This window comes from Helicoverpa zea, chromosome 31 (genome assembly GCF_022581195.2).
Source record: "Helicoverpa zea isolate HzStark_Cry1AcR chromosome 31, ilHelZeax1.1, whole genome shotgun sequence".
Lineage (NCBI taxonomy): Eukaryota > Metazoa > Arthropoda > Insecta > Lepidoptera > Noctuidae > Helicoverpa > Helicoverpa zea.
In genome coordinates, this window is record NC_061482.1 from 16,967,293 (window position 1) to 16,983,876 (window position 16,584).

Genomic DNA, 16,584 nt, shown 5'->3' on the forward strand with positions numbered 1-16,584 from the left:
ATCACGATAATCGAATACAAATGAATCGGCCTCATAACCCGGGACAATGGGCCGAGCGATTCGGGCGGTAACCGAACCGATTCAATGGTAATGGTAATGGTAATGAGTTGCCTTATTCGCGTCGGAAGTCTTTTGTCAACAGCCTATTAGTCTGATTGAGTGCTTAGGATAATAGTGGCAATTGAAAGTTATTAATTTTAGAGAGTTAAGCTGTACTTATGTTATGTTGTAAGATATGGGATATTAGTTTTAGAGATCAGGTTTCTAATGAGACAATAAGTAATGATAAATTAATAAATCAGGCCTTTTTTGCGGAAATCCATGACAATGTTCGGAAAAATATACCAATCCTCGATTAACTGTCACTATCAGTTACGTCATATATTTTTAATGGCTGAGAACATCCCGATGAAATCTACTCTTATGGGTTTAAGAGGTCACATAGATGGCCGCTCCATGCACTGTACAAAAACTGGTAAACAGCTGCATCCAGTTAGTCTAGAAGCCGCCCCAACATAGTTGGGAAAAAGCTAGGCAGATATTAATGATCGCTATTCAAAACTTATCAGTCTGATGGAAGAACATTTTAGATTCTCCCACTCAACAGTTTATACCAAACAATTGAGGTAAATAAACCGTTTTAAAATATACCTATACTTACTTACACATAAACTCCATTGATAAATATAAGTAGTGACGATAAACCCGTTACGATATGTCACACCCACGCGATAATTATATGAGGTTCGATTCTCATTAGTACACAGAATTCCGTTGCCTCAAAATACACTATTTTTTTACTCTGACAATATCATGGAGAACAAAATGATTAGCGGAGGTGCCATAACGAAACATTGCCTCAGAAAAGTAGCGCGCTAAAATACGGGTGAGCAGGGAACGAGGCACGGTATTGTTTTACGCCTTATCCTTGGACCAAATCATTATTTGTAATACCAAAAAAAACAAAAATCGAGATGTCTCAAGGAACCGCTCGGAACTGATCGTTTTGGTCAAGCCCATTGACTTGAATTGACCTAGAAGAAGGCGCCTGACCGGCTGTATTATCGTATGCATTAGCGGCATCTCCACTCGTGTTTCCTTACTCCGTGGGCAATATCTTCGAATATTAATCGTATGTCATTTGTTTGTAGGCCATAGACACCATAAGGAGGATTTTGTGTCACAGGTGAATCATGGGCGCGAATCGAATACAAATTAAGCGATAATCGAGTGATCGTGCCGATTCGATACAGTCGCATGTTTGACCTATATCGATTTAGTGATAATCGTACATTGTTGTGCCTTTTTCGGAGTAATTATTGGAAAGTAAGTTAACGTGGATGCAAATATGGATACGATATTTTGCATGCCAATCATTTAAATTTTAATTTCTTATTTTGTATTATAATTAGCCGGTGCCAATTCTTTAATTAAATATTTGAATTGGTTATTTATCTAGATTAACATAAGCGTAGCTTTCAAATAAATAAATACAGTTAAGTTCAATAATTAAGTGTTTAACGAAACAGACATGAAAAAACAACTAAGCTAATATTTCAACTTCAGTTTTTTGTACCAACATACATAACCAACTCCCAACTACATACAAAGTCAGCAAAAAACCACCTGTTATAATATAACAAAGGTGTAAATTATAATTCTGGCAACACTGTCCCCCCGAACATAATATGGCGGACGGTAACGGGACTTCATATCAATACGGAACTTGAAATAACTGGTGCTTTAACAACTTACATGTAACTTAGTACCGGTCTATTGTAGACAGTGGTTAGAAGTACTTGTGGAAAACTAGGTGTTTTAGTTGTAACCTGATTATTTTGCATCTAAAGCTCTCCTAATACCTTAACTTTTTTTACTAGATTATTCATTCAACTAAGCTTTAAGTTGAGCTTTATCATAGACGGTCCACGCGAGTTAGCATCTTAATCAATATTCAGGGTATAATCTATTGTTTCATAAACATGTCTGTCACATAATAATCATACTAAGAGCTCACTGCACCCTACCAACTTAATCAGCCGTTAGCATGGATATGTTCATGCCGATAGTTTGATGGGGTACATTACAGTGACGAGTAGCTATGGAGCCGGTATTAGACACAATATATAAACAACTGTTTACTATATCAAATTTCAAAGCAGTTGATTTATTATAGCGGGCGTTTACATTGTCGGTGAATTAGGCCTAAAAAGTTTGATAAGATTCACGATTATCTTCAAAATAAACATTCAGTTATCCAACGGTTCAATCCGCACTCCACGGACTCACTCTTCCCGTCTTCCAAAAACAACGAAAACAAATGTTCATAATAACGAACATTCAAGCTACGGGCGGTACAATAATTGAATGGTACAGATGATCATAACTGTACCGGTACTTAATAAGTAATATCATTCACAGGTGTGATGGCAACTGGAGCACCATGTACTAGCGCCTTGAGCGATGGTTCAACCGCGTGTCCAATTGATTTATGATTCTGTTTTTTTTGAAGCTTTCTTATGTTGAAACTGATTTGAATTTCGAAGGTTACCGAATGTAAAAACATTACCCTTCTTGATTGTTAGGTAAAAGCTATACCCTGTTGAGCTTTTTGGTGTTTCAGAATCGTTTATGTAACCTAAGCCGACATGTGCGACTATAAATAGATACCTATTATCTTCATATGCTTCTATAGTAACGTATTAGAGATGAAACTTCTTTTTTGTTTGTCGTCCAAATCAAGAGAACCGATTTAAAAATTCTACAGCTGAGAAGCTACATTATCTCTTGGTTATAGAAGCTATATTTCATCTAGCTTTGGGAAGAAATTTCCCGCGAAAGAACCATCCCTCGATTATTGAAGTGAGAGTGTCGTTTTGGACAATTGTCACGATTCGTCACACCATAGACAAAGACCACGGCATGACGCTGACGTGACGTGTCGCTGGGTATAACCTTACGACACCGGGGTCGGGCGTAACATTGTCACAACTGTCACCTTTCTATCTTATAATAAAGTGTGTGTCATGTTTGTTTGTGATGATTCTTGGGTTATGAGTATATATAAGTACTAACCGTATTCCCGCGGTTTCACCCGCGTCCCGTGGGAGCTACTGTCCGCACCGGGATAAAATGTAGTCTATGTTATTCGCAGATGATATAGCTTTCTAATGGTGAAAGAATATTTAAAATCGGTCTAGTAGTTTTTGAGTTTATCCATTACAACCAAACAAACAAACTTTATAATATTAGTACAGATTAGTACCTACCTACAAGCGATTGCAAGAAATATGATTTATAATAATAATAAATAAATCATTTATTTGCTTGAAATATGGTACATACTTTACATAAGGTGTTAACAATTATGCAAGTTGTAGTGTACAAAACATATTTCACCCGTATTACAGGATTATTTTTAGGGATTATTTAATTAAAATATTAATAGATGGATTACTATTATTATAAACTACAAATTTTCAGCAAACAGGCAACTGTCTTTATTATTTAACTCCACCGCCTCGCGTTGATGCAGACATAAGGCCCAGACTCTACCAAAGCCGAGCGACGAAGTTTTTGATCAAGTATTCAAATTTCATTGTTCAATCATATCGTTTTCTCAAATTACTTCAAAATAACATGTAGGTAGGCTACTTTTTAACTAAGTGCGGAAAGTAGTTCCTTCAGAAAGCGGGCGAGACTGCTGCCAAAAACTAGTATTTCAATAATTTAAAAAAAGTAAAGTTCCGTCTTCTATGTCGTAAGTCGTAATTTCTTACAGCAACAATTCTCTCGCAGACGTTAATAAGACGATCTAAACAATACACAATGCGTCAAATTGAATTAACCACAAGTACAATACTTGGCAACCCTGATACATGACCGACTTTTACTTTCTTCGTGAAAACATTTCACAAGACTATGAATGGCGTCTAAAAAGCGGAGATTCTTTGTAACACAATCCCACAACTCTCAAAGAAAGTATACCTACTAATGCCCTTTGTTATGTAGTTTTTTCTATTATTCTATTGAAATTTTATATTACGATTTCGTCACGATTTTATTGTTTCGCTCCTACTTTATAATGATTGGTTTTTTGTTAAGTTATTTAATTAACATATCTTTTCGATCGATTTACGCATTTTAACTAATATACTTTTTTGAAGGGATACATAGTGACTTAATACCCTCTTTCTAATGTAGCTTTTGATATGAAAGTGAAACGCAACTAATGACCAGGAAGATTTACACGATAGTATGTGGTAACCGCTTACATTAGCTAACTACACTACAGTATGGTGCTTGGCCATCCTAAAGACATGTTATATTCAAAGCCTCTTGTGTCACCAACTTATTTGTCACTTTACTAGGTAGATATACGGATTCTGAGTGTTTCCAAGAAAATTCTTGGTAGAGAGAAATTACAGCTTTGCGCTGTAAAATCTACCCAAAGCTGCAATGCTTCAAAGCAGGAATCTGCACTCAATAAACAAATGAATTCCTATTTCCTTTTAACGCGATAATGGCGAATTCAATATTTTTGAGTTATATAATGCTCGGAAAACGTTCTATAAAAAGGAAAATGGTGGCACGAAGTTCTCTGTAATATTGCCCCATTCCTCCCTACAAGTTCTTTTAATAAATCTACTACTACAATAAAATAACTCACCACAAAAAGGAATGCCATCAGGCGTCCACTTCCCATTGGCGCCACACAGTCTCCTGGCTGGTCCCAGGAGTTCGAAGCCTCGTTCACACTCGTAAGAGGCTATGGTGCCTTCAGACATCGAGTCCTCGGAGAAGGTCACCTTGCAGTGTGCAGGGGCACCGGGGAACTGACATGTCGATGCTGATAACCCTTCAATAGAAAGAAAGTATGGTTAATGATGGTAAACAGAGATGAGATGGTGCGGAAAGTATTGTAGAAAGAATTCAATTTCAAATGCACTGCTTATTCCTAAAATCAATACCAGATGTGGTTAAGTTATTTAGGTAAAACGAAGAAAGCGGCCAACTAGACTAAGACACAGAAACTTTAGAAGCATCCCTAGCAAATGGACTTTAACTCAACGGAGAAAACGTTTTCAACAATATCCGAATAAAATAACCACAACACTCTGTAACAACAATGCATATAAAACTAGGTTTAATAAAAAAAGTAATACAATCCAGATATGACTCCACAAAAAAGGTGCAACATCATTCGAGTAAAAACTCAAATCATCCGCCTCCTTGCTCTCGTCACATTCTACATTCTCTATGGATTCCACCTGTCATGGCGTCACGTGCGATATTACATGCTTGGATAATGAGCGGTTCTATTACTGCCCGACTACTCTGGATATGATTGTGAAAAGAAAACTACAGCCAACATGAGTTTCGAAGTAAGTGATTTTGAAAATTGACTTTAATATTTCCGAGTCCTGAGCGAATAGATGCATCTGGATGACAAGCCTAGCCTTCCAATGTCCGTAGCAATATTGGTTTAATCATTCTTAAATCAATATTTGCTATAAAACAAATTAAGTGTTTCAAATAAAGCATATTAACAACTTTAACAGAATTCAAAGATCTATTAATTTACCTAGTATCATATTGCATATTTTTCGTGTTTTTTTTTACCCCAGTGGACCCAAACCCGCCCTGGTCAAGGGGAGCCTACCCCTGGCAACGAGCGAGTCCCCCTGCTTGCTCTGCGACTGATAGCCATGATACTGCTGGTATCGGTTCTGACGATGCACGTGCGATCTCTGAGGGTCTTTCGTTGGGAGCAGTCAGTTTCTGGAGGAGTTCTGGTGACTTACTGCGTAGCTGTTACTGGTTTAGCCCTTTGTGCGGGAGCCGACCGCTGCGGGGGCAAAGCTATGCAGGTATAATACTAAGCTCAGATTTGATTTTTAGGCTGCGTTCAAACCAAACTGACTGTCAGCCGCCGAATGTCAGCGTCTATGAATATTACGCATAACGTATCGTGTCGGTTAGATGTAAGCGCAAAAGTGAATTTGTATGGAAATACAATAACATTCGGTGGCAAGAAAAAGTTGGTGCCTCGAAGCTACATTCCGTTAATTGATATAATTTAACGCCTGTTCTGTTAAACCTTTAGAAAGCCTTGAAGACTGCCAATTGGTTCGTTTAAACATCCCGTCATTACTGTGCATATAATTGTGTGATTTTGCTCTGGGAAACCACTTTCTAATAACCCCTATGTTGAATTGCAGGCGTATATTTGCAGTACTGGTGCAGCATTACTTCTGGTCAATGCTGGGGCTATTTGGCATCGCTGGCATCATTCAGGGGAGCTCACCCAAGTCGTAGCTGAACTACTCTTCGCGCTAGGAGTTCCTCTACGACGTCAGGTCATTATCAAGGTGTGCCTCAGTGCTGTAGCCGCAATAGCTTTGATGCTGGATTTGGCTCTGGTGCCAATAATGACAGTTGTTAAAAAAGAAAAGTAGAGTTGCGTTTTATTTATGTAAGAACATTATTTAGTGAGAACCCTTCATCGGCCAAATCAGCTGTTCTCTTTTGAGAGATCAGCCAGCTGCGCAGGATATATCCAAAGTAAGCAAGTATTCTATGGATGCGGGCTGCCCATGGTTGGGTGGCGTCCCATCGGAGAGGCCTACGTTCAGCAGTGATAATGATCTACACGGTGCAAGTAGCTTGCGCATATTGAGGCACATGCGCAGGTTACATCCATTAGAACTTGCATGTCCAGCGACTCGCGCATGTACCAAAGCAAAATACCCACCCGCGTGCTCTTGTCACTTGCGCATGTTAATTTGCTCCAGCTACATGCACCGTGTAGACGCAACCTAAATAACGAAATCCTCCTAAACAGGCGATCGTTATTTGTTTATATTGTGGAAGATTGGAAAGCAGTTTGACATGGTGGCTTGTGTCGAATCGTGGCATCGTGTTCGACCGAAGCATCGCGAATAGACTGATCTGGAGTCAGTGAAAGCGAAGTAATTCGTTCTCGAGACATATTTTGCAGATTTTTTCGGCGTTACGGTCATGTTTTCTTTCAGTACATTTGTGGAGATATTATTTTGGTCCCTCAAAACCATTGCTGTCGAAATAGTAAGTGGCAGATTTATCCGCATTATTTCGAATAAGCTTTTCCTGAAGGAACTATTTCCCGCACCCCGATAAAACACTCGATGCCATCAATTTACCAAACATTTCAGCAATTCTTTGTTTCAAAAACTCCTTTGTTTGAAGAGTTTGAAGGTTGTCATGGCAATAATTCAACTTGAACATTCAATATGTAAGCCTATGTGTCCTAAAATTACCCTATCATATCCTCACATATTTTATTCAAAAATATTATGCTCCAACAAAACTTACATAACATCGAGAATAAAATATACCTGCAACTAGCAGCATCCACCAATAAATCAATATAAAAGGGGGTGCACAGCACACAGACTAACAGATCCAACTATATGGCTGGTTGCCATGGTAACGAGTGGAGGTACAGCCCACGCACTTGTATCTAGACTAAAAGGTTCCCATGGCAACGGACGGAAGGCTGCAGGGTGGCTGTTATTGATTCATAAGCCCCCTAGAACACCCTAGAGCCCCCTGGCTGCAGTTCCGGGAAGCCACGTAATTGCAATCCGAGAATATCCTTTGATGTCGAACTCGCCGTGGGCGGTAGGTAGCTGTGTTCGAGGAATGCAGCTTTCAAAGTAAAGGGAATTATATTCCATGTTTGTAGGATTAATATGTTTGTTATTACGAAACATGGAATTTAAATTAAAAATAAAATAGTTGTTTCAATTTAAAAATATTGTATAGTTTCATGTAATCACATAAAGCATAGATTAATTTTGATAGAAAATAAGAATATACTAATTTCTTTTAAATATTCTTCTATATTAACTACTAAATAAACCCACACAAATAATTAAAACAACGAAGTATTATCCCTAATTATAGGTGTGGATACCTAATAATTCATCATTTACTTAACTTTCATTAACAAAAACCCAGACGATTGAACACCTCAACCACACTAGTTCTATAAAAAATCAAATGGGACTAAAACTCATATAAAAATTGCCACAAAACCGCGACACAGTCACACAGTGACAAACCCGGGAAGTGGAAAATTAGCAGATCATGATAACACAAACAATTGTCTGCCGAACTATTAGCCTGATTAAGAAAGCGTGCTGTGAGAGAAAATAGAGTCATCTTTAGCACCTAGCGTTGTCAACTCGACTGAACAGAAAAAGGTTATGGAGACAACAAAATTGTTTGCAGATTTGTTCGCGAATTTGTGTAAGCGTCGACTATATATTGGATACCATTGACTGTGTTTCGGAAGGCACGTTAAACTGTAGGTCCCGGCTGTCGTTGAACATCCTTGGCAGTCGTTACGGGTAGTCAGAAGCTAGTAAGCCTGACGACCAGTCTTACCAAGGGGTAACTTGTAACTGTTTGCTAGAGCCATTAGACCAGAAGAAACATTTGTCTCTTCACAGTCCCACATGTCGGTTAAATAGCTAATATAAATATAAATAATATACATATTCAAATAGGTGCATATCATGAATCAATACACAAAATAATTATTTTATATTCAAGTAATTATCTCGGAATTAAATAAACTTCAATGTTATATCTCTCTCCGTAATTTTCTCCAGGCGTCACACAAACGGTGAAAACTCGCAACAAAACCTTGACATTGGAGACGCTGGCATTTTATTGGCCTATTCCGCCTATTCATTCATTGATTATCGTCAGTTGCACTTTCAACAACTATATAAATTCACGAAGATTAGAGCCTTTCGCTTACATTGAAGTTACAAAATATTATATTAGACTCGTTCCACCTGCGTCTTGTAGGAACTACTCCGTACACTCAGATAAAAAGTAGCCTATATCCTTTGTTACCTTCTATCCACGTACAAAAATCCCATGAAAATCGGTTCAGTGAATTTTTTCATAAAAGCCGGTGAAAAGTATCTTTGTTTCCGCAGTTATACCTGCACCCTGTAGGAACAACTCCGTTCGCTCGGATAAATAGTAGCCTAGATCCTTTCTTAGGCTCTAAACTATCTGTGCACCAAGTCCCATTAAAAGTGGTCCTGTAATTTCTGCATAAAAACCTTACAAACAGACAGAAACTTTCACATTTACACCAACTAAGGATAGTATAGAAATAAAATATTTGTAATACTTAAAAATTTAAATAAACACACCTACCGCATTCTTCGTGACAAGGTCATTGCGGTGCCTTTCTCGAAAACTTTCTACCCTGCGGCAGATCGCAGTGGGTCACACAGGTGGGGTCGGTGACCTCTGAGTCATTGAGATTGAATCATTTATTTTGTATCATACTTACAGATCTTACGTGGTGAGACTTTCCCGGTGATGGTTTAATTAGTTTTTCAGTGGGTACTTAAATGTATATGTTATGCTTTTTTTTGGAGACTTAGGCAGATGTGTTCTTAGAGGTAAATAACAGAAACTCCAAAGTGCTAATAAGAAAATTCTCAGAGGCAGAATCTGTAGATAGCCAAATAAATCCAGTCTGTATCGAATTTGAGACCGCTCAGTTGAAGCGCAAGCGACTCTATCAAAAAGTCTCACGTTTAATAATTAGAAAATGTTATTCATATTGGAATCTTACATTATCGTAGCAATAGGTACTTAATAATGTAACTTAAATTATAAAGTGCGAAAGTAATTTTGTCTGTTCCGCTTTTATGCCGAAACTACTGCACTGTTTGATACACAGACAGTCTAGGTACTTTTTACCCGATAGCTTGTAGTTCTCCTAGGATGCGGGTGAAATCGCATCAACCAGAGAGTATTTAATAAACTAATTCTAATGAGATAAGTCTACAAAGTGTGAATTTATCAAAAAGCAGAAACCTCATTATAACCATTATATCATACCATCACCACGTGCGTTATTACCGATCGTAACTTTACTATTCGCGTACAAGTGTTAATATGTTCATAACAAACGCATATCGGATAGCATCGAGCGTTAATTACTATCGCCCATAAGATAATTATGAAGTACAGAACTTCTCTAATTAATGCTGTAAATCATAAATAATGAGCTGTACTTGAAGACCTCTTCATTTTAATGATCTGCCTAGCCTTTTCCCGACTGTGCTGGGGTCAGCTTCAAGTCGAACCGCAAACAGATCGATTGCCTATCTAAGCTGCTAAACACAATTGTCTGGGCATCTCGGAATCCCTTATTGTTTGTTGTTCATTACCTTCAGTTGTGCCCCAACACGGCCAACACCTGCCCAGGGAAAGACCTACTCATCACCACTGACAACGCCGTGCACGCGGTAAAATACTGGGCCTTTAAGATTGATTGCCATTGACTCGCCAAGAACTAGAAGACATCCCTTGGTTAGGCTTGTTGACAGACGTCCTGGCTTCTGACTGACTGACCTACCTGACCAGAAAGGTCTAGTCAACCAACAGTTTACTTTACGACAAATTCATAAAAAAAAATATGAATCAACGGTATGTTTTCCATAAGCCTACTAAGTGTTAAGCCTTAGGACAAAGCTGTATTATCTCAAACATTGTGTAAGCTTTATCATCAGGATGCACCTGTTTTTACAGTCGTTCATTCACCTTTGCTACGATCTCTTATCAGTGAAGCGAAGTTATGCATCAGCTTTTATTATAATGTAGTGTTTCATAAAAATGTTAATATATAAAAAGAACCTACTTGTAATCGTTGTGGTCAGCTTTCCTTTGGCTGACAAAGTATTGTGCTTGAAATGAGGCAACTTATTAGCTTTGATAGTACTTGACACTATTACTTTGTTATAATCAACATTATTACTGCTTTATCTTGCATCATTTTTGGCCAAACACTTGTAAGTTAAGTATAATCACACAGCTTATAACTTTACTATAGGTATTTAGAGCATTTCAACTTATTTAGAAAACAGAATCGGCCGCCAAAAAGGCACGAAAACAAAGAGCGAAAATACAAGCTAAAAAATCCACTTAATTGAGCCTTCCTAACAAGAATTAAGCTTCGAAGTTTATGCATGAACTCGCATTTGCATGCAACAGGATGGTTACGGCCGTTTAAGCGTGTTAAAATGCCAGACAGTGGCATGCCAAGAGCTTGGCGGGGTCTGGCAACGTGCCAGACCGCTGGCGGGACTTGGCAGGCTGCCATGAGCAAGGAGTAACAAGTTGTTGCACTTTTTTCTAGCTTACTGAGTTGTTAAGGACCGTAAATCACCAGTTGCTGCACATTTTGTTCGATAAGTAAGCATATGCCTACATACGTTTATGTATCTTTCTGTTTCATTACGTCGTTTGAAATTGACTGTGACTTCAATACTGAAGAAGAACTATAGCTTCTTGACAGTCGGGTAAAGAGAGCTTAATTTTTGTATGTATTTATCTGTTCGTCGCAGCCCAAAAACTTCCACTGCTGGGCTGTCTACCTCAAGCTTGGGGGATTTGTCTATCGTTTGTTGCCCGTATACCCACCGCGCTGGGCTGGCGTATTGGTGACATAGCAAACGACATAAAACAATTATTCAGCTTTATATACCTAAGTAATATATGCACAAACATAAAATAACACAAGTTATAAAATTCTATTTTTATGTAGTTGCAAATAGTGGCTAGTTTCTCCCGGATTGTGATCTAGGTTCTTCTTAGCATGTATTTCTAGTCATAAACACAGTTTTAGTACTTAGTAATTATACTACTGAGCACAGGTTAGTTTCTCTTAGGGTTATGACCGTACGACCTACGACCGGTCGCAATGACCCGGTTATGAGCACAGTTGCTGTTTAATATGGTTTTGGGTTAAAGAAGTATATTGATTGTAATAAAACTGACTAGGGTTGATAACCTTCTCTGATATTCCAGTAATTTTAAGATGTGTCTTGCAATTAACTTTATCTAAAAAATATAACCTAAGATCGCATTTGGCAAGCATAAATAAAAATATGTTGATAGACATATTTATTACAGGTCAAAAAGCATTTGCATACTGTTTAGTGTCTTGCGCATATTTTCACAAAGTCCATCTCACCGAGGAAATTATTAAGACGTAACTCACGAAAACAGGTCACACGATATTGGACAAAAGTTGAGAACAGTTAAAACTCCTTAAGGTCCATATTCCTACACAGAAGAGCATGAAAACTAAAGAATCAACGCTTCCGTACTTCTGAGAAAACTTTCATAGCATGAGCAAGATTATCTTGACGCAATCCCATCAGAGATGTGAAAGCTTGCACCGCTTCAACTGATTAGCAACCTTACGTGCGAACGTTTAAAGTTGATATTCGCTAAGTGGTTGTATTATGCGGTATTATGAGAAACTTTAGATTTTCCCAATGAAGTCATTCGGGTCGAATCGGCCGAGTTTAGACGATTCAGAGGCGATAGGGTTGATTGTAATCGCCGAGTTAAGCACGCATTATTTTGTTGTTACTCAGTAGCTTGGGCAATAAACAGCTTTGTTACATCTTGTTTTTATTGTGGAATATATCACTTTTATATACGTGTGTACATAACATGTGTATAAATGTTATTTTGTAAGATGAAAATCAGATCCTCAAATTCTTAACAACGATTTTAGTGTTGGTTGTATATTTTCTATTTACTTAAGCATTATGATTTTTTGTATAGAATGTTTTCGAAAATAATATTTAAGACACCGGGCCATTTAGTATCTGACACTAGCTTCCTTGTGATTTCAATCATATTGCCAGAATCGATATACCTATATAATACCTACTGCAACAGTAGCAACAGTGTAAAAGATAGCCTACGTCCTTTGTAAGGGTCTAAACTCTCTCTAAATATTTAAATTAGTTTAGTTGTTTTGGCGTGAAACCGCGACAAATAAACTGGTGCTGTAGCTCTTCTTTTTCGTCCAGACTTATTATTACAAATACATATGATGGCAAAAACGAGCTCATTGCACTACTCTAGTATGTAGTACGTTCCAGTCTAAAGTTCTGGGTCGCAAAGCATCTGATACGGAGACACCATATCATATTACATTCGGTGACCGGTCTCATCATTACTTGTTATGCGAATGATAAAATAGGAATTATTTCCAAAAGAAATAGAAATATAATTTTGAATTGAAGTAATATTTCTACAGTTTTAATTGAATTTGTCTCTATCATCGACTAGGTTTAAAGTCATGTCGTATTTAAATGATTATCACAAAATGAAAATGTACACACAATTATTGACATACGTGGACTTTTCCTATGACTGTAATCAAAAACAAAAGTATGTTGAGAATGTTAAACTTTTTTCTTAGTTTTTGCTACATCCTCATACAATTTTGATTACATGATTGAACAGCGAAGTGTAACAGGAAACAGGTGATTCATTAGTTGTTTTTATTTTATCTTCTATGTGTGACAACGTTGTGAATCATTCGGCGAAAGTTACGAGCGTTCACCCGGCTCCGGTAAGTATGTAGCTGAGATGTGGGCGTTTCAGGTCCTACATGGCTGCATGCTCATAGTATCATCACCTTTTGGTCATTAAAGGTATGTTTTTATGTCACAGTTTTGGCATTTTGAGGTTTGTGTACTGTACACAGAGGAGATTCCTTATTGGGTAAGTCAAGATGCTGGGTTGCCGTCATGACATCATTTATCGAAATAATAAACCGGCCAAGTGCGAGTCGGACTCGCGCACCGAGGGTTCCGTACAAATGCTGTATAGATAAAAAGTGAGTTTCGCGCCAACCGTTCAGTTTAGAACAATCATAGTTATGGTAATTTCGTGAGAGTCAAAATAGTTAATATTTTTTATTTTATAATATAACTAAAATAGTAGGCCAGTACCTTGTAAAAGTTATTTTATTAAAGTTATTTATATACAACATTTTATAGTCATCATTCAGAAATCTGATTGAAAATAACTAATTATGTCTTAAAGGTCATGGGGCATATCTGACCCGCTTTGTAAAAAGTGGCGGACATGAATCAAAGTAGTTTTAAATCGTGGAGAATGGTATGACGTTTCTTTGAATATAAATATTTTATTAAAATTCCATGGAGACGAATGTCCAGGATCGTTTGAAAAATATAAAAGGCAAGCAGTTTCAGAGGATTGTACAGGTTGCAATGCTAGTTTTTATTGTTAAAGACATTTCATAAAGAAGGAAGGTGCCAATCCGGATGACCAGGATCTGATGAGGATCTGGAAACCCTGAGAAATCGAGGGCAACTCTTGAATATTGTAGGCACGCATCGAGTCATAACCAGACATGTGAGTGTATTTTTGAGGGTACTGGTAAACAGTGAAGGTTTGGAGCTGATTTGATTATAGAGACTACAGAGAGTCATGGGAACTCCCAAACGGTATGTTGCAACTACCACGTGTTTCGGCTTATTTTATTCGTATTGGCGAAGACTTTCCACAAAGATAGGTTTGACTGCCATTGTGGGATCGACAGCTAAGATCAGATATAGTTATGGGAACTCCTTTACAATTTATAACGTAACCTTGTGTTGGAGCTTATTTTATTTTAGGTGATGAGAATTCACTACTAACTTGGGTTAAAGCAGACCGCCTGACGACTTGTAGCTGTCGAATTGTAACAACGACTTCTAGAGAGTAGGATTCGGGGCTGCTGGCTTTACGTTTCTAGAGCCTTGACAAAAGTGTAATTCTGTCCCTTTCTTTGTTTTATAAAGTCGGCATTATTTTATTTTGTAGCATTTTACAAACAAATCCAACTTCAAACATATAAAAAAGCAACAAGAAAACAAAAGCAAGAAAGAAATTAAAAAGATGTTAGGCGCATCGGTGTAAAAGTCGGTGTCTAGAGAATGCATCTATATTTATTTAACCACCGAGATCTAGACCGATGCATATAAACAGTTTTCTTGTTGTTTTAGAAGTTGTTTTTTTTTTGTAAAAAGTTTTTATTTTTAACTTTTGTGAAAAGTTCTCGTCAATACGAATAATATAAGCCCAAACACGACGTAACTAAAACATACCGAGTTCTCTCGACTTTCTCACGTCTCCATCATCAGATAAGCTCTAAACCTTCACTGTTTGATAGTATCACCAGACATACATCTGAGAATCAAGTTTTAATCCTATGCATGCCTACAATTTCTGATAGTTGCCCTCGATTTCTCAGGATTTCCATCATCAGATCTTGACCTGATGACAATGGAAATAAAGGGCGAGTATACTCTTTCACTACAAAGAAATGATTTCTCAAATCCGTCAAACTTGGTCGTTTAAATTCCCCATTGAAATGAGGAAAATATTTGATGTTTACACCTGATTTTCTCTAGATTCCCATGGTTCACATTGATGCCACTAATGCCATAGTAAATCAGAGCCTTTATCATTATACTGTGCTATATTTCGTTCGTATCCGCCGTGGGTATGGTTTTCATACTAAGGTGCCCAATGACCTTTGAATGATTTAAAATTTTTCACAGTTTAGAGGCCATTATATTTAAGAAGTGTTTGATATGAATTTCACTTTTTATTCAAAACTTTAATATCTCTACGCGTTCATGTGAAAAAGGGTAGGTAGTAAGTTTATAATTATTAAAAAAATATTTTATGTCATGTAAGCAAAAATAATATTTTAATATTTTATGTAACTTCAAATTTATCATTTTCGCAATTTTTCCTTTATCTGTACTATATAACGTTGCTTCGTGCCGAATTTTAAGATTCTGAGTTCACGGGAAGTACCTTGTAAGTTTTGATTCCCTAGCGTGTGACGGAAATTCGTCTAAGGTGTCGGTAAAACTGCTGTATCTTTTGATCGCGTTAACTTAGTAGTTTGATTTTTTCATTTTCTTCAAGGGACAATAGACCTAGGTATTTGGTATAAATTTCAATTTGGTACCTTTATTCGTTCGTGAGAAATAAGGTAGTAAGTTTCATTTTATTAAAATATTTTTATTATGTTATATAACAAAAAAAATGTGATTTTCGCAATTTTTCCTATATTTGCATTATATGACAATGCTTCATGCCAAATTTCAAGATTCTGAGTTTACGGGAAGTACCCTGTAGGTTTTGATTCCTTTGCGAGTGTCGAGAATTTGTTGAAAATATCGACATAATCGGTTGTATCTTTTGATTGGCTTGGCTTAGAAGCTTGATATTTTCACAGCCTAAAGGGACAATAGACCCGAGTATTTCATGTGAATTTCAGCTTGATACGTCCACGCGTTCTTAAGATAAAGGGTCTTGACAGACAGACAGACAGACAGACAGACAGACAGACAGACAGACAGACGGACAACAAAGTGATCCTATAAGGGTTCCGTTTTTTCCTTTCGAGGTACGGAACCCTAAAAATTGAGTAAGGTATGAAATTGATGATCAATATCACCAATATTAATAAAATGATAACTCATAGAGCCTTACGATCCGGCAGTTATATTGGAAGAGGACGACCACTACACAAAAAAAAACTACGGATAGGTTTCGTGAAAGACGATAAGGCAGAGGCGGGCATTATAGAGCCTTAATTGTCAAAATGGATTTTCCCACACAAGAACACCCGTAAAATCACCAGTTGCAACTTAAACATACATGTCCCATTTAAATGAA

General features: G+C 37.3%; 1 protein-coding gene across 1 annotated transcript in view; it reads right to left on the reverse strand.

The window, feature by feature from the left end:
• The window catches only part of LOC124645447, a 63,937-nt gene that overhangs the window by 35,509 nt on the left and 11,844 nt on the right, over positions 1 to 16,584 (reverse strand). The window contains exon 2 of the mRNA XM_047185254.1: positions 4,670 to 4,858. Within this exon, the coding sequence (XP_047041210.1) occupies positions 4,670 to 4,858 (189 nt within the window). The remainder of the gene's footprint in view (positions 1 to 4,669; positions 4,859 to 16,584) is intronic.